The following is a 19,730-nucleotide window of genomic DNA, read 5'->3' as shown; positions in this document are numbered from 1 at the left end:
GACACAAAGAGAAAAAACTAATAAAAAAATAAAAAAGTAAATATTAGAGAGATTTTAGATAAATAACAGGAATTATGATTTTTTTTCGTAACAACAATTTATTATTTCAACTACAACAGTATAATATTTTATGATGACAACATTACAAATAATACTAGAACCATTAAAAATAATAAAATATATTATATAATTACGAGACAATTGTAACAAAGGCAAATGTTGTAGACGGACAACTTAAACCTTGAACACGCTCGTTACATCACAGAATTATGTATTTCTTAATTATCTAGTTATCTTATACTCCCTCCATCCCTAAAAACGTTTCCTATTTGTGTTGAACATGTTTGCCAATGCACATTTTTGATCGTTAATATCTTTAAATTCGTATTAGTATTAAATATAAAAATTTCACTGTATTAAAGTACTGATAAATACGAATCCAACGAGATCACTCATGACTATGTTTGATATTATAGATTAGACGTAAAATAGTAGTCAATCGCTTACCGTGAACAGAACCGAAAGTCAAATTAGGCAACGTTTAACGGGACGGAGGGAGTAATATTAAATGATAAGAGTCTATAAAATTTAAGTGGTTTATACTTAACACAACACTTGTAACATAATATTACTTGAAAAAATAAAAAACAAACAAAAAAAATAATAAGATCAAATATAAAAAACTCAGTTGGCAAGTAACGAGACGTGGCAAGTGACATGAACACTTGATAGAAAACCAAGTTGGCAAGTAATAACGGGCCATGTGGTTGTCCATGAGACCACGTGGGGCCAAGTTGACCGTCACGAAATATATTCTACCACCGATCATTTCCGAGTCACGATTTTCCTAATGCCCCATTTTATAGAGATTGAGAAATTTTTATTACCGATTTGAAAATAGGGAAATGCGGTTTTTCATGTAGTGTAAAATAAAATTTTGAAAAGAATGAAACTTCTTTTATTACCAATGTAAAGTTTGATGTATTATTTTGAATTTTAGACTTATGTTATTTTTAAAATTTTGTTAAAAATTTTGTTTTTTGTATTTTAAATAGTTCCTAATTTTACATTTATTTATCTTTCCATGATTAAAAACCTAATTTGTTATATATCTGTTGTTTTTGAAGAAAATCAAACTTTCATTAAGGAGATGAATCATACAAGAGTTTCTCCCTTGATACATGAGGAGAAAACGAGAAAATGTGTTGACAATTTAGCAAACATGGAACTTTAGCCAAAATATGAGCCACCTTTTTCGCTTGTCTTTTAACAAAAGAAAGAAAAAATTTCGCTTTAAATTCCAGCATCCCACGACGCACTTTATTAGCATGTCCTACTTCGAGAAATTTATCATAATTACGATGAATGGCTTGAACCGACAAAAGAGAGCCCAATTCGATGATCACCCGTTTACAGGTCATAAGGAGCAGCCATTATAACCCATTGCATATAGTATTAACCTCAGCTTCAAGAACTGTGTTGACATTGGCCAAACAGATGACCTTCTCTGCCACGAAGTCTCCAAGATGATCTCTAAGAACCATGCCTATAGAAAAACTATCAGATTCAATATGAAAGGAAGCATCAACATTATGCTTTAGCAAATATATGTCCGGGGGAGTCCACCTATGTGGTTTATGAACTACAGTTGGCACACAACTAGTTTGCATTGTTGCTCTAGTGGTCTTTGCCTGTTTCCCATCCGAGAAGAACTTCGTGCTCCAGTCTATAACAGTGGTGTGACTCACAACCTTTTTCTCTCAAACCCTCTGATTTAAAAAAAACATAGACCCCAAAGAACTTTGGAAATATGAATGATATCATCTTCATTTGTAGTACTAATTTTTTATACGAGCAAGTCCGGGACATACTCAACAGCTTGCATATCCTCAATGTCACCTGCATATTGCTAACAAAGTTGTGCAAATGAGCAAACAAAGAACACATGCAGGAGATTCTCAACTTCCACCTCATACATAGGGCACTGAACAGGAAGAGAGACACCTTGATGCTTTAGTCTGTCTCTCACATGAATATTATTCCTTAAAAACCCCAAGGAAACACCTTGACCTCGTGAGGCAATGAGACTTTCCAGATCTTCCCCTAACCATTAGATTGAGTAATATGCACTGTGTTTACGTTTTTTCATGCCAAAGAAAATAATTAGTTTTGACATCATATTGCTCATTTGTAGTCCTCAGCCAAGGGATTTTGTTAGTTTCCTTTGTCTGAGGGATACGAGTAGAGAGACTGAGTTTTGCATCTTCCTCAGGAAACACACTTATAACTTTTTCAACATTCCAGCACTTCGAATTTGGTAGCATAATACTTGACACGTAAGGGTCCCCCACATTGTAGTTGGTATGTTGATCCACTTTGAAATCAGGCTTGCCTTTTATCCAGGGATCTGTGTAGGCATCAATCTCCTTTCCATCCCCAGAACCCGAGGAAAACCCTCAGCCAATGACTCCCTAGATGTGATAACACCAGACCAAATAGAAATCGAATAGAACCTCCAATAACTTTGAAGAAGTGTGAATTAAGATAGTGACAAGCTTTATAGACACGAGCAATAAGAGACATGGGGTTATTAATAAAATTCCAACAAAGCTTACGAAGTAAAGCAATGTTGAATCCATATAAACTATGAATTCCCAAACCACCTCTACTTTTAGACATTCTCATCTTGTTCCAAGAAAGCCAATTTAAACCTTTCATATCACCTTCGTGTTCCACCAAAATTTCTTCAGTATTCTTTCTATTTCTTGACACCTGAATTGAGGGAGTAAGAAACACAACATGCAATAAGAGGAAATCGATTGAGTAGAATTCTTTATTAAGGTTGCTTTATCTGCCCTCAAAATAGTTTTGGCATTCCAGCCTAGGAGTCTTTAATAGACCTTATCCTTCACAGAACTAAATACCTGCTTTTTAGACCTCCATACCAACAAAGAGAGACCCAACTACTTCCCATTTCCAAAATCTTTGACCTGCAGAATGTTAGACAATTCAACTCTTTTTGCTTGCTTAACATTTGCATTGTAAAATATTCCCGACTTATGGAAATTCACTGATTGGCCTGACAATTACTCATATATATTCAACAAGGCTTTGATAGAATATAATTCCCTGACATCAGCTCAAAATAAAAGAACTATCATCCACAAATAGGAGGTGTGTAACTATTGGAGCCAGGAGCTGATTTGTGTACCATGAATGACTCCTTCACCAGCAGCTTTATTGAGGGCACTCGAAAAGCCTTCAACACAAAACATGAAGAAATACGGGGACAAGGGTCCCATTGACGTAAACGCCTTATAAGAACGATATGACCAATAGTAGAAGCACTGAAACAGAACTCGTAAGAAACCATGGTAACACACAACATAATCCACTCCACCCACTTTCTACAAAAACCCATCCCTTACATTCTTGCTCTCAAATACAACCAATCAGCTCTGTCATATGCTTTACAGATGTCCAATTTAAGGGCTAGTTCTCCATCCCTCCCACGTACTTTCTTATTCATGTGATGAATAACTTCAAAGGCAACCAACACGCTGTCAGTGATGTTTCTCCTGTGAACAAAAGCGGATTGATTTCTGGAGATGAGAGCGGGGATAATGGCTTTCAAATGATTAGCTAACACCTTTACTAAAATTTTATACAGGAATTACAAAGAGCTATTAGACGGAGGTCCTTCATAAATCAGGCATTCTCCTTCATAGGAATGAGATTATGAATAAGAACAACATTTCGTATCGTTGAAAATAGCAGGGAAATAAGCCGTGTTCAACAATTTCTTGCAACAATTAAACACATCTTTTCCTAGGATGACCCATGACTGCTGGAAAAAATCGGGATTTAGACTGTCTGGCCCTGAAACTTTATCAGGGTGTATTTACTTAATAGCTGAAGAAAACTCATCGAAAGAAACTTTCTCCACTAGTTTTCTTAAATACATTGTCATAATTTATTTATTTTAAATATTTTTTTTTTATAAAAATTTAAACATCATATTTTTTATATAGAAGAAATTTTTTTTGGGAACTATACTTTATCGAGATCTTAAAATACGTGCCGAGTAGGGATGGACATTTCCCCCGCCCCGCCCGACCCCGATCTCGATCCGAACCCCGCCCCCTTCGGAGCGGGGAATTGGGGAAAATAATCCCCATTTGAAAATGGGGGGGGGTTCAGGGATCGATTTTGGGTTCGGGGATCGGGGGCGGGGATAGCACTCTCCGACCCCAAAGTGACCCGATGGCCATTCATAGTGCCGAGCCCCGGTTCACCAATATAAAGAAGTTGGAGGGCAAAGAGAGTACTATTTGTATTATATTATTATATTGAAATGAACTCAAATTTGATTAAGCCGAGGTGATGATAAAAAGAAAAAATTGTTTTTTTTCAAAATTAAAAAATTCCCTTACTAATTAATTACTTAATTAAGAATATAGATGTGCTCAAAGTTTTGAAATACACCTTTGTATGCCACGATTGTTCTTTTTATTCTTCTCTTTTTGTTTATGTACAAAACTTATAAAACATTTGCTTTATTTGAATGCATTTTTTGTTATCTGTTGCGAGTTTTCCTGTAACACATCAATTATATGTTGTTTTTATTTAATTTAATATTGTGATCTATGGGGTTAACGGTAATTTAATTTCTAAAATGATTCCAAATTTATAAGGTGGATCACTCAACTATAACCAAAAAATATAAACCTATTGACCTATGTATTTACACCATTCTCTTATTTTTTGTTTATTAATATTACTATTTTTATTATTCTTCTTTTTACTCTGCACACTACTAGAGGTGTACACAGGTCATGTCGGCACGTTTTCGAGTATTTTAGTAAGGTTTTAATTTGAGTCAGGCTACTCGTGAGCTCGCCCAACTCGAATTCGTTTAAATGAGCTCGATTCGGCAAGTTTAATTAAACGATCGAGTTGAGTTCGGGAAGAGGTTTCGTCTCATTTAATTAAACGAGCTGGCTCGACTCGACTCGTGATATTAGACGAGCCGAGTTTATGTAGATGTTTAAACTCAATTAAGGGTAACATTAAACGATCCTGCTCAACTTGATTACTAGTGGAATTAAATGAGTTGAGTTCGGGGAGGGGTCTAGACTCGATTAGTTTAACGAGCTGAATCGGCTTGACTCGATTAACCTTGACTCGAATTACGCCCGACTCAAAACCCGACTCGCTCAACCCGAATTACAGCCTTATATTCTATGAACCAAACCCATTAAATCAGTTTGATGATTTTTAAACCTAACCTATTAACATTAATTCGTAAACCAACCCAATCCATTGTACTTCGGGTTGAGCGGGTTTGGGACGATTTAGATGGAATAGGCTTTATTTATATAATATGTTTCTTACAGGTGGTAGAATAATTAATACAACTGTCGTAAATGATGATTGTAGGCAGGGACGGAGTCGGAGTCAGGTGCGGCCGCCGTCCCAAAATCCGGTATAATAATAAAATTAATATTATAATTTTTGAAATTAAATTATATATTTATATACTTAGCAATAAAAATTATTTATTTTCAACTTTCGTCCCCTTAAAAATGTATAAATTTCATGAATTTAGTACTAATATTAATGATGTTCACAATATTTATGAATTTATATGAAATATATTTTATATATTAAATTTGTTAAAAATAATAGTTATTAATTTATTTAATATATAATAAATTAAAAATATATATTAATTCTTCCCGAAAAAATTTCGGCACCCCTGACTTCGATTTCCGGCTCCCCGTCCCTGATTGTAGGCTACTAATGTGTCACACATGTTGTAAAAAATTTAAGTTGTTTGTGTAATCAAATTCACCAATTTTGAAAGAGCAGTTAAGTACAGTTTATATAAAATAAGTACATATATGTATCTATGTGAAACACAGTCATCGTTTACCAAGAATTTACTGTGGTGCAAACCACATTAAACAGAATTTGATAATCCTCAGATGAACAGATTAAAACAGGTCACCGTATTGAGTAATTATTTTTTATACACATTTTATAAAGTTTTATGAAACCAATGAATAAGTGTTTTATTATCTCTTCAAGTAGTCCATATAAGATTTTTTAAAAACTATAGTGCATGGGCTTATAAATTTTTTTAATAAAAAAACAAGAATACTGAAATTGCATTTGGCTTTTAATTAAGACATATATGAGGCTAACAAGAAATGGTATTATGAATCATCTAATAAATGACTATCGAACAAAATTTCACCATGTGCAGTCATTGCTAGATTGTTACTACTCATGTCATTCAGGTTAAACAAAAAACATTGAGTCACAACGCTGTATGTAAAGATCCAAAGAACCTTTTTAAAGTTTAATGTTTTTCTTTGAATCAAAAGTTTAATGTTAATAATAAAGTTTCTGCCACATATTATAAATACCACACATAACTTTCAAATAATTAAGTTCTATGGAGACCACTTTTTTTTGGAAACTTTGGAGACCATTTTTGTTCTGCAAGTTAAATGTTGCATAAAAATATTGCAAAACATATTATTTTGTGAATCATGCTCTACAAAGATATTTATTTTTTTCAAAATCTTGAATATCATATATGTACTGCATGTAAAATATTACAAAAATACCTTATTCTCCAAAACATGTTAAATTTGCAGAACATTTTTTCAGCTTGCAGAACATACACATTCTACTTATTAAATTTAAATGATCTTCAATAATTTTAATAAATTAGTGATACTCGTAGAACATACTTCACAAAATAATAAATTTTATAGTGTTTTAATTACAGAACATATGTGGTCTCAAGATCTCCAATTAAAAAATGGTCTTCATATAACTTTTCTCTGACTTTCAATACAACTAAGTTCCTACAATATTATTACGTTTGTCAACAAATATCTCAACTGACCTAAAATCTGCATACAAAAGTATACATGACCCGAAAAAATTTATAACCATGCCCAACTCTAATTATAGGGCCGATTTGGGTCGGGTTAAACAGTTTGGGTGACACATGAACGCCTCTAATCCACACAATGAGACACACATTTACTGCATCACTTTCATAATTCGAACATCAGTGATGGATGCTTTAACCTTGTTTCTCCACCTCGTGGTGCTACCCAACCCCCAATCTCCACACAAACTTTCTCATATATGTAGTGTTGGGACCAGATTTCTGCCAGAATAATTATGGATGAACGTTCTTCGACTGGACTTGAACAATGAGGTCGTTCCTATTTTAAAAGTTTCCCTGCTTTTCCAGAGGCGGACAACTGCTCTGAGCTGTAAAGGAAAAGAGTTATGAAATTTTACAATGACTACAAGATTCCCCGAGGTGCATGGTGGGTTTATTCCCCAAGAAACAACTGCTCCGTGAAATATCGGATCTACCATGCACATCCGATTTCAAAGGACTACGTGGATATCACCTAGGGGATTTCTGAAGCAAGCGCGGGTTTAGACTCCCCCTTGCTTAAACTCCCAAATAACCTATTCCGGGAGATGAGAATTTCCCTTGGTCAGAGATCTGGGGTATGAGGTTGAAATGAATAAACTTATACCATGTGTTTGGTTGAATTTTTTTTTGTTTTTAAAACCCATTCCTGATACTCATGAGATATAGGGAACCCATGTGAGTGGGTATGAGCTAAATCAAACTCTTGAATATCATTTTTATTTTTTTTTGTGGCTCGTCTTTCTTCCTAACTAAAATATAATTCTTTTTTAGCATAAATTACAATATTGATGAATAAAAAATATGAATGTATATTTTATTTTTTTAGATACTATGTAAAAATATTTATAAACTTATATTTTAATAAAAAAATTATCAAAAATACTAGCTTTTATTTTATTTTTTTGGCGATTTTACTATCTTTTAATTTTTTTTTGCAAAAATATGGAATCAACCAAAATCAAGTAGACATACAACTAGTTGAATCGAGTTTTTTTTGTTGCATTTGAGGTTAAATATAGTGGAATAAAAAAGTATTTTTGTAATTTTTTTAAAACAATTATAGTATATTTGTAAAAATATTTTTACCCTTAGGTATTTTCAAAAAAAAACTCTATTATTAGTTATGATTAAAATAAGCGTGTATAATTTTAGTTTTTAATATTAATATAATAAATTAACAAAAAATAATAAATGTCTTTTGATTCTTGATTTCAATTAGTTTATCAACCAGATATCATTCTCATCCTATTTTTGAACCAAACAAGTGATATCAAGTATCAAATTCTAAACCCATACCAGCTTAACCCGATTCCTTATTCCAACCCGATACCATCCTACGAACCAAACGACCCCTTAATGGTTTCTGTTATTATTATTTTTAATAATAATAATTATTTTATGGGCTACATATAAATATATCAATTATATTTGCTATTTATTATATTGGGTTAAATTAAGTGATCAAATAAGAAACTCCATTAGATTTTAATTTATTGTATGGACATAATAAGTGGATACCTAATACCAGACCCAATTAAATTATAATGGGAGATTTAATTAGGTGGTATATAAAAAAGGGTTATAGTCCCCAATATATCAAGTACACGTAACGGCTTATCTTCTACCCATCAGAGAGAGCCATTGAGAAACCCTAAGGAGTACTTGGTTGAGGAAGACAATAATCAAGGACACTATACATATTCAAATACCGTTACGATTATCGCCTTATGGATTCAAGTACGCTTCCGCCTTCGGTTGAATCTCGATAATTAGATATGATGACAACGGTCCTTGTCTCTATTTTAGAGAATTATGTGTTTATAGAATTATTAAATTCAATCAATTGGCATCAAAGCCTCTTCATATTTTGATTACCGGGAATTATCGTACTTATTTATTTTGAGATTGTGGCGTATATGCCTATTTTAAATGGATCCGGGTTGGTTAATCTTTGGAACGTATAGTACTTTTGCGTGATTTCAATCAAGTTTTACTGTTTATTTTATATACAGTAAAACCTCTATAAATTAATATAGTTGGGACCAGAGAATTCTATTAATTTAGAGAGGTATTAATTAATCGATAAATTAATAATTATTAATTTATAGAGAATTTTCGGTAGCAAACAAAATTAACTTTTGATTAAATTTTTATTCACATAAATTTAAATAAAATGAATTGTACAATTTATATTTTATACTTAATTCAATTAATTCAATGTATATGAATTTAGAAAGTCAATGTAATGTACAATATATTAGATTCAAAGTCCATGTAGTGTATAAGTTAAATTCATTGTATTTTACATAGAAAATATTCAATGTATATTAGGAAAATTCAAAGTACATGAATTAATTTAATTCATTGTATTTTACATAGAAAGTATTCAATGTATGTGTAGTCATAAAATATATTATATATACTGTATATACTAGATTGGGGGAAAAATTATACAAACAAAACAATGGCTTCTCATCTAAAAGGTGTCACAAAATCAACAATGACGGATGAAGCAAGAAAAGCATTATGTGAATATAAAAGAGAAAATTCATCATGCACTCAAAAAGATCTCCAGTTGTGGCTCGAGAATAAGTTTCATCTAAAAGTTAGTCAAGGTACAATATCAAATACACTGAAAAGGTCAGCAGACTATCTTGCAGCTAATTACTTGGAGAAAAGAAAAGATATTAAGCGACATAAACCAGCAAAATATCCAGATATGGAGAAGGTTCTCTATGAATGGTTTCTCCAGTACCAAGATCGTGTTAATATGACAGGAGAGCTAATTTTAGAGAAGGCAAAAGAGACCATGAAAATTTTATACCCTCAACAAGATCAGGAGCACACTTTTTCTCAAGGTTGGCTTGAGAAATTCAAGTTAAGACATGGTATTAAGTCATTTCGTCGCTTTGGAGAAAGTGGTTCTGTTGATGTACAGGACATGGAGAAGAAACTGGAGTCCATAAGGGAAAAAATAAACCAGTTCCCTATGAAAGATGTTTTTAATATGGACGAAACTGGTTTGTTTTACAGGTTACAAGCTGATCACTCTCTTGCTACGAAACAACTTGAAGGAAGAAAACAAGACAAAGAAAGGCTCACGGTTGTTATATGTTGCAATGAATATGGCTCTGAAAAAATTCCTTTATGGATTATTGGAAAGTATGCAAAGCCACGGTGCTTCAAGAATGTTAACATGGGCAGCTTGAATTGTCATTATCGTGCAAACAAAAGAGCTTGGATGACTAGTGTACTTTTTGATGAATACATTCGTTGGTTTGATAGCCAAATGCAAGGCAGAAGAATTTTGTTTGTGGTAGATAACTGTCCAGCACATCCAAAAAATATTGAAGGACTACAAAATGTTGAGTTGTACTTCTTGCCACCTAACATGACATCAAAAATCCAACCTTGTGATGCAGGAATTATAAGAGCTTTCAAGATGCACTATCGCAGGAGATTTTATCGTGGGTTATTAGAAGGTTATGAGTTGGGACAATCTGATCCAGGAAAGATTAATGTTTTGGATGCTATCAATTATGCAGTCGCGACGTGGACGACAAATGTAAAACAAGAGTCAATAGCAAGGTGCTTTCAACATTGCAAAATTCGTTCCATAGATGAAGTTTCGAGCAATTTAAATGAACATACAACTCCGGAAGAATACATTCATGAACTTGAGGTGATGATTAAGGATCTAGGTTATCGTAATAAAATGGATGTTAATAACTTCTTAGATTGGTGAAAATGAATCATGTTCCGAGGTCCAGAGTATAGAAGAGATTGCAAACACCATCCTTGAAAATAGTGTTGAAGATGATCTTGAAGACGATACAACACCGTTGGAGCCGGTTACACGTAAAGAAGCACTCAAGGCATCAAAAATGCTTAATAACTTTTTGATGCAACATGAAAGCACCACACCCGAGCTTTTGGATGCAATAAGAAAGATTATGGATGAGCTTCATGTTGATTTAAATTATATAAAAAAGCAAACTATAATTGAATCATATTTTACAAAGATGTAATAGCTATATTTTTATGAATATAAGGGAATTATTAATTTATAGTTTTATTGGGACCATATTTTTATACAGGGTTTTCAAAAAAATTATTATCTTATTATCTTATCGAAATTGATCATTTTTTGAACTGGCCCAAGTCGGGACCAGACAAAATTATTAATTTAGAGAGATTATTAATTAATCGAGTATTAATTTACAGAGGTTTTACTGTATTCACGCTTATGTTCATTCTTTTCTCCTCAATATGTTTGACTTGAGTTCTGAGTGAATTTACGACATGTATTCTAGCCTGGTTCATTATTGTAAGTATATGTTGGTTGCTTGTTTTAGTTTTTCCAGGAAAATCAATAAACTAATAATGCAATTTCAGGGTCATGTACTTGTTTATAATCATACTGATGAATTAACTTTGTGTCCGTGATTCTTCTTTATATGCATATAATATAATGGTACACATATTTCGACCGTAGCGTTAGTGTTATACAAATTAGTACTTTTTGTATACAGTTAAATGGTTGATATTTCGGATCATACGGTACAATAATATGTTATATATTGTGAGTTTTTTATTGGCAAATAAAGTTTAACTTATTTATTTAAGTGGTCGAATATTTTTAAATTAATTGATTAAAACAATATGTTGCCAAAGTGACCTCTTTTGTGTAGATTAATTAATTTAAAAATATTATTATGACGATAGAATATTTAATTTTATGTAAATTTTATCGGCCCAAAGGAAGGTAATATTTGACCAAAATTAAAATATTCTTGTGATAATAAGTGTGTAGCAATATTAAGGTTTTCATGTGAATAATAAGTCGGTCCAAAGAAAGGCGTATTATTTGACAGAAATTAATTGCTAGTACTTGATTATTGCGTGGAGAGTACCAATTGTAAATTAAATTTTCTGTCCAAAGACTAAAATTTAATGTAGCGCTAGGTATCTTGTGATGGTGTTGCTAATATTTAAAATGTATCACAATTATTATATATACTAGTTTTGAGCATTTGTCGTATATTTATTTTCTATTACAGTTACTGCTTCTGTTAATTCTGCCTCCGCTCAGTTGAGCATGATTCCAATGTTGAATGGGACAAACTATGTCACGTGGAAAGAGAATGTTGAGATCGTTCTTGGGTGTATGGATCTCGACCTTGCGTTAAGGAAAGAGCAACCAGTTCCCACTACGGATGATCCCAAGACGGATCAAATTGAGAAATGGGGACACTCTAATCGCATGTGTCTGGCGATCATGAAGCGAACGATTCCAACTGGCTTTCGGGGCTCTATTGCTGAGAGCACGAGTGCCAAGAAGTTCCTCTCCGAGATTGAGAAATATTTTTCTAAGAATGAGAAAGCGGAAACGAGTAATCTTCTGTCAAAACTCGTGACCTTGAAATATAAAGGAAAGGGGAACATAAGGGAGTACATCATTGGATGTCTAATCTTGCTGGCATGCTCAAGGAATTCAAGTTAGAACTTTCGGATGAGTTACTTGTTCACTTGGTTCTTATTTCTCTGCCTCCTCAGTTCGGACACTTTGTGGTGAGTTATAATACTCAAAAGGAAAAATTGACTCTTAATGAGCTCATTTCACACTGTGTGCAAGAGGAAGAGATGGGTTTGTGAGAGAAGACTGAGAGTGCTCACTTGGCATCAAGCTCTCATGATAAGAAGAGAAAGAGAGGTAATGATATTACAAGTGGAAAACCCAAGCATCAGTTGCGAGAGAAGCAGGATAAGGGAACAACCTGCTACTTTTGTAAGAAGGCTGGACACATGAAGAAAGAGTGTTCCAAATATGCTGCTTGGCGTGTGAAGAAGGGTAAGACTTCTGTCTTTGTTTGTTCTGAAGTTAATTTGGCTTCTGTACCTAAGGATACTTGGTGGGTAGATTCTGGTGCTACTACTCACATACGTGTATCTATGCAGGGTTGCCTGTGGAGCCGACCGCTAATTGATGTCGAAAGATTCATCTATGTGGGCGACGACAATAAAGTTTCAGTTGAAGCTGTTGGAACATTTAGATTATTATTAAAAACTGGTGTTTTTTTGGATTTATTTGAGACATTTGTTGCACCGTCTTTTAGACAAAATCTTATTTCTATTTCCTGTTTGGACAAATATGGCTACACTTGTTCTTTTGGAAATAATAAAGCGTGTTTCTCTTTAAATTCAAATGTGGTTGCCACTGGTTCTTTGATTGATAATCTTTATATGCTTGATACTGTTGCTTTTAATAATGAAATTTTACACTCAAGTGCAAGAGGTACAAAACGTAAGTTAACTGAGAATTCTGCTATGTTGTGGCACAAGCGATTAGGTCATATCTCTAAACAAAGAATTCAGAGGCTTGTGAATGATAAAATTCTTGATCCCTTAGATTTAAGTGACTTTCAAGTCTGTGTTGAATGTATTAAGGGAAAACAAACAAACTCGAGAAAGTTAGGTGCCAATAGAGCTACAAGTGTCTTGGAACTGATTCATACCGATATATGTGGACCATTCCCTACGGCCTCTTGGAACGGTCAACGGTATTTTATCACGTTCATAGATGATTACTCTAGGTATGGGTACCTATACTTGATACATGAGAAGTCACAAGCTCTGGACGTATTTAAACAGTATAAAGCTGAAGTTGAACTTCAACTAAATAGTAGTATTAAAGCTGTCAGATCTGATCGTGGTGGTGAATACTACGGTAGATATGATGGATCAGGTGAGCAACGTCCAGGACCCTTTGCTAAATTCCTAAAGGAGTGTGGAATTGTCCCTCAGTATACTATGCCAGGAAAACCAAATATGAATGGTGTTGCTGAGAGGCGAAACCGTACTCTTAAAGATATGGTGAGAAGTATGATAAGTCATTCTTCCTTGCCTGAATCACTTTGGGGAGATGCACTAAAGACTGCAATTTATATCCTTAATCGGGTTCCAACTAAAGTAGTAGCCGAAACTCCTTACAAACTTTGGACTAAGAAAACACTTAGTATTAAGCATTCATATGTTTGGGGTTGTCCAGCTGAGGCAAGGCCATATAGGACGAATGAAAAGAAACTGGACTCTAGGACGGTCAGTTGTTATTTTGTTGGGTATCCGGAACGTACTTGCGGATTTAAATTTTATGATCCCGCTACTAGATCCTTCTTTGAGACTGATAATGCAAGATTTTTTGAGGATGTTGATTTTGGGAGGGAAGATATCGGTAAAAGTATTTCTTTAAAGAAGATAGTCATGATCATATTTATGACTCTGCCGAGAGCAATGATCAGATTATGATACCTATCATTGTTCAAGGCCCTCTGGTACAAGACAATACTGAAATTCCCCATGAGGAACCAATTGAGCAAACTCAACAACCTCATGAATCACAAGAAGTGCCACTAAGGAGATCCACTAGAGAGCGAAAGAGTGCAATTCCAGATGATTATGTTATTTTTCTACAAGAACATGAAGATGGAATTGGCATTGGGGAAGATGATCCTGTAAATCTTTAACAAGCCATGCAGAGTCCTAACTCTCAAAAGTGGATTGGTGCCATGAATGAAGAGCTGCAATTTATGAAAGACAATGACATTTGGGATCTTCTCGAGTTGCCTAAAGGCTCAAAACCTATTGGTTGCAAATGGGTATTTAAAACCAAAAGGGATTCACCCATCAAATGCTTTATCCTTTTGAGTGTCCATCCACCCATCAAATGCTTTATCCTTTTGAGCCTTGAGGATAACATTTTCGACCTGGGCCGTTTCTAAGTCAGAAGTAGATGAGGCAAGTTGGGCTTCAAGGGCCTCTATTCTTTGGTTGGCCTCCTCCGGCTTCTTGTTCGCATCCTTGAGGCCAACCTTCCAAGCCTTGGCTTGATGAATCGCCCCTTAAAAATGGGTGTTCGCCTACAAGATACACAGCAAAGGTAAGAAATGAAAAAAATCAAAAAGGCAAAAAATTACGAATGGCAAAGGAAAAAGACATACCGTCGCCAAAACCTGAGCTCCGAAAAGCTCGTTAGCCTCTAAGTCCTGTTGAAGGACAAAGTCTTGATAGTCAACCGTGGAAATGGAATGCATATACCATTCCTTGGCAAGCGTTGTGCTGCTAACAATCGAATCCTTGCCCCGGATTCCCCAATCAGGCTGGAAGTAAGCCCCTGGTTTTTGCTTGGTACGTAAAACTTGGTTGGGGCCTTTTTCGCCCGGTTCCTTTGCCTGGAGTAGGAACTCCGGGAAATGATCCCCAAGGCGCGGGTCCTTAAAGACTTTTCCAGCACGCTTCATCCTGGTCATTTCCAGGTCTTTAGGCTTTGTAGCCTCCTCAATTTTCGCAGCCACTGCAACAAAAAAGATAAGTAAGTTGAGAAGTTAACAAAATGGAAGATAGAAGGAACGAAAACAAGTAGATAAGGAAGGACACATACTCTTCTTAGGGATGGGAGAAAGGCCGCGTTCTACAAGAACGGTCTCCCTGATAAGATCCCAAGAATGGGAAGTCCCATTATCTTGCGTAAGGAGGTTGAAAGCTCTTGTCTCCTCCTCAGACAAAATTATATCGTTTGGGCTCCCATCTACGGCTAGCCCAAAAGACGAGCGAAATAGGGTGCCTCAATCGCCACCCTCCCAAACGACGAATAGAAAATCTTTCTTCCACCCAAGTTGTTGTCAGGGATGGACTTCCCGTTCACTATGTGGGGAACGGTTGGGCGCTGGTTTAAAGAAACCCACCCCGGATTCTTGTCAGGATTGTTCTTGAACTGGAAAATCTTTCTAAAAACAGCAATAGAGGTAGAGACATTGTGCTTGGCGTATTGCGACAGATAGCACAAAATCAACCTCCAAGAGTTAGGAGGGAGTTGGCAAGGGCTGATGCCCACATCAACTAGCAAAACAGGGATGAATGGGTGAAAGGGGAGTCTAATACCTGCCCTTAAAGTATCCCTGTAGACGTATAGTGCGTTCTTCCTTCACTGACAGGCCATAAAAGATAAGTAAGTTGAGAAGTTAACAAAATGGAAGATAGAAGGAACGAAAACAAGTAGATAAGGAAGGACACGTACTCTTCTTAGGGATGGGAGAAAGGTCGCGTTCTACAAGAACGGTCTCCCTGATAAGATCTCAAGAATGGGAAGTCCCATTATCTTGCGTAACGAGGTTGAAAGCTCTTGTCTCCTCCTCAGACAAAATTATATCGTTTGGGCTCCCATCTACGGCTATCCCAAAAGACGAGCGAAATAGGGTGCCCCAATCGCCACCCTCCCAAACTACGAATAGAAAATCTTTCTTCCACCCCAAGTTGTTGTCAGGGATGGACTTCCCGTTCACTATGTGGGGAACGGTTGGGCGCTGGTTTAAAGAAACCCACCCCGGATTCTTGTCAGGATTGTTCTTGAACTGGAAAATCTTTCTAAAAACAGCAACAGAGGTAGAGACATTGTGCTTGGCGTATTGCGACAGATAGCACATAATCAACCTCCAAGAGTTAGGAGGGAGTTGGCAAGGGCTGATGCCCACATCAACTAGCAAAACAGGGATGAATGGGTGAAAGGGGAGTCTAATACCTGCCCTTAAAGTATCCCTGTAGACGTATAGTGCGTCCTTCCTCCACTGACAGGCCATGTCGGCCGGACCTGCAAGAACTAGTTTGAAAGGATCCTTGATTCTGAAATAACCGCTCAACTTGTCCAGCTCCTTTGGATCCCGCAAGGCGCTGATATGGTCGTGCGCGTCTAGATGTGCATCTGACGGGTACTCGTCCCCTCGGGTGTTGATCATATCAATTAAGGAAGTGTACCTTGACCGAATGAGGAATTTATTGGACTTTCTGGCCACATTCATCTTGGCCAAACGGGTCATTTTCTTATCAGCCATTTAAAAAAAAGAGGGCACATAAGGAGACAATTTTAAAACGCAAACTATGCAAAAACAAGCACAAAAAGTAAAAGGAGAAGTCTTACCTGAAGTAATGCTCCTAAAAAAGGCTTTGGGGCATAAGATACTCCGACTTACTGTTATTGCTCTGAGATTCTTAACAGAAGAAGAAAGAAGAAGAATTTAGAAATGAGAAAGTGAGGAGCAGTAGACTCTACTCACTCCTTTATATAGGAGAAAAAGTGAAGTTGAAGGGACAAAAAGCCCAGTAAGGATAAAGGCCCAAAGAAAAAAAGCCCATAAATGGAACATTCCAGAATATTCCAAGGAATTCCAAAGAAATTTCTGAGAATTCTAGAGAATTCTAAAGAAGGTTTTTAATATATTAAGCCCAGATTAATAAGAGGCCCAATGGGAGGCCCAAATTCAATTAAGATTTGGAAAATAGACGGCCCAAATCCAATTAAGATTTGGAAAATAGAAGGCCCAAATCCAATTAAGATTTGGAAAATAGAAGGCCCAAATCCAATTAGGATTTGGAAAAATAGAAGGCCCAAATCAAAGCCCTTAAAAAAGATAAGGCCCAAACAAGGCCCAATCTAAAATTGGATAAGAATGAAGCCCAATAAGACCAGGATTGAGGTCAAATTTCAAGTCGTGAATTCTGCTCAAATTCTTTCGAACAGACACCCCAAAATTACGGGTATAATAGACCAGGATTGAGGTCGAATTTCAAGTCGTGAATTCTGCTCGAATTCTTTCGAACAGACACCCAAAAATTACGGGTTTGATAGACCAGGATTGAGGTCGAAAGTCAGACCAGGATTGAGGTCGAATTCCTGAATCAAGCACAATATTTTTCAAGAATGGGTGCAGAAACCTAGACTCAAATCTAGGTCGAAGAATCGACTAGGATCCTGGTCGAAACCCAGGTCGTGAATCCTAGTCGAAATCTAACGACCAGGAAGCAAATAAGCATAGAAGTCTCGACTAAGATCCAGGTCGAAGGTTCGACTAGGATCCTGGTCGAAATCCAGGTCGTAGATCCTAGTCGAAACCAAACGACAAGGAAGCAAAGAAAGACACTAGTTTTTGACCAAAATCCAGGTCGAAGGTTCGACTAGGATCCTGGTCGAAAGCAAGGTCGTGGATCCTAGTCGAAGTCCTTCGACCATGATTGCAAAGCTGGCCCAAAATTCGACTAGGATCCAGGTCGAAATTTTGACTAGGATCCTGGTCGAAAAAGGGCTGAAAATTTGAATATTTGTGAAAGATTGCAGAAAATGTGAAAAAATCTCGGAAAAAGGGGAAAATTCCTGAAAATTCCTGAAAAATACCAGAAAATTCCTAAAAATTGGGAGAAAGTAAGAAAATAGAAGGGGAAGTTTTTAAACGACCCTGAAGCCACATACAAGGCAAATCGTTGTAAGCGTGTAGGTCGATCCACACTTTACGCAAAACGATACCCTTGAAGGGAATGAACGAACTTAACTTTTGCGAAATCTTATATGGTTTCCCAAAAGTTGGGGGGAAAATAATAGGGATAAATAAATCCTGATTATGTAACTAAATATTACATTAATTATACATGATTTGGGCTGCCAGGCCCAATAAGAAGATGTATGACATTCAGACCAAAAAGGTTAACACATTGATCAGACCTGATGGACCAGATCAGGCCTGATGGAACAAAGAAGGCCCAAAAACCCTGAATATTAATTAATTTCGTAATTAATTAATAAGGGAAAAATCAGCTACTGAGAAGAGTCCCAATAAGGACATAAATCCTTGCAGATTAGCCTCTAAGGGACCTAGAAGGATAAGGAATCAGTTTCCTACTATATAGGACTCCAAAATCCATTCTAATTCAGAGACTTGCCTACCAAGTCTCCTAACCTAAGTCCTACTATATAGCCCTTTACTTTTGCTTGAGCAACTCAAAGTATTTCTATTTACAATCAACAGGTCCAAATTTCTTCTTGCTAGAAGCTGTGTGAGTCATGTTCAGTGAACTTATTCTATAATAAGCACCTACATACTAGCTATAGTGTGACCACACAAATGTCTATGAGAACCGACATCCTTCATAATGAAGCAAGCATAGTATGTATCGATCTTTGCGGATTACTAATTACCAGTTAGTAATCCTACGACCAGGAAATATTTAAGTTCAGAGTTATCATCTTTTAGGTCTCATTATTATGATCTCATCATAATCCATAAAAAGCTTTACTCTAAATTATGGTATATCTTATTTAAACACTTAAATAGATAAAGCCCGCAATAAAACCAAAACAAGTCTTTTATTAATATCAATGAAATCAAAACAAATTACATAAAAGTTATTCCTAAATCATCATACATGATTGGACTTAGGACACATATCTTTCAGGTACTTTATTCTTGAGGAAAATCTCTGATTTAAAGAATTCTGCAGTTGTTGACTAAACTTCAATTGACCTTCAGAAGTGATTGATAAGAAAGTAGTGCACTAGTTAGAGTAGTATCAGTTTTACTAGATATACAAGAACGAAATGAAGATGCGGTCAGACAAGTGGGAGATTGTTGGTCTTTTGTGGAGTCAATTAATTAACTCCACGAGAAATATACTTTTCAGATTCAAATTAGTTTATGAATTAGTAAACTTTTTATGTTTGGATATAATTTGAGTTAGACCCAATTTGTTCTATAAAATCATAACACAATGCAACTCTGAGAGATCAATACAAAATTAGTGCGATTTATGGATTACGAATTTTTGAACCACATAATTTTTTGTATTATAATATTATTGTTTATTTTGTTGTTCTTGTTTATTTATTTTGGATTTTATTTTCATTTTATATTATGCATAAAACGAATAAAATTCCACTCCC

General features: G+C 35.4%; 1 protein-coding gene and 1 pseudogene across 1 annotated transcript; both read left to right on the top strand.

Moving 5' to 3' along the window:
* The first annotated feature begins 9,272 nt into the window (after positions 1-9,272).
* On the top strand, positions 9,273-10,998 carry LOC141673039 (CENP-B homolog protein 2-like; annotated as a pseudogene).
* Positions 10,999-11,272: 274 nt separating this feature from the next.
* On the top strand, positions 11,273-12,473 carry LOC141673728 (uncharacterized). The gene is made up of 2 exons (XM_074480470.1): positions 11,273-11,297; positions 12,031-12,473. Exons 1-2 carry the CDS (start codon positions 11,273-11,275, stop codon positions 12,471-12,473), a joined length of 468 nt encoding a protein of 155 aa, XP_074336571.1.
* Positions 12,474-19,730: the final 7,257 nt, after the last annotated feature.

The sequence above is a fragment of the Apium graveolens genome, chromosome 7 (genome assembly GCF_009905375.1).
Source record: "Apium graveolens cultivar Ventura chromosome 7, ASM990537v1, whole genome shotgun sequence".
NCBI lineage: Eukaryota > Viridiplantae > Streptophyta > Magnoliopsida > Apiales > Apiaceae > Apium > Apium graveolens.
The sequence above is the reverse complement of the archived record's forward strand: the minus strand, read 5'-3'. Positions and strand labels throughout refer to the sequence as shown.

Excerpts from the sequence above, each read along its gene's own strand:
- LOC141673728 (XM_074480470.1), top strand. The coding sequence starts at position 11,273 with ATGTATTCTAGCCTGGTTCATTATT. Across the intron at positions 11,298-12,030 it reads TTCTAGCCTGGTTCATTATT|TTACTGCTTCTGTTAATTCT; the intron begins GTAAGTATATGT and ends TTTCTATTACAG.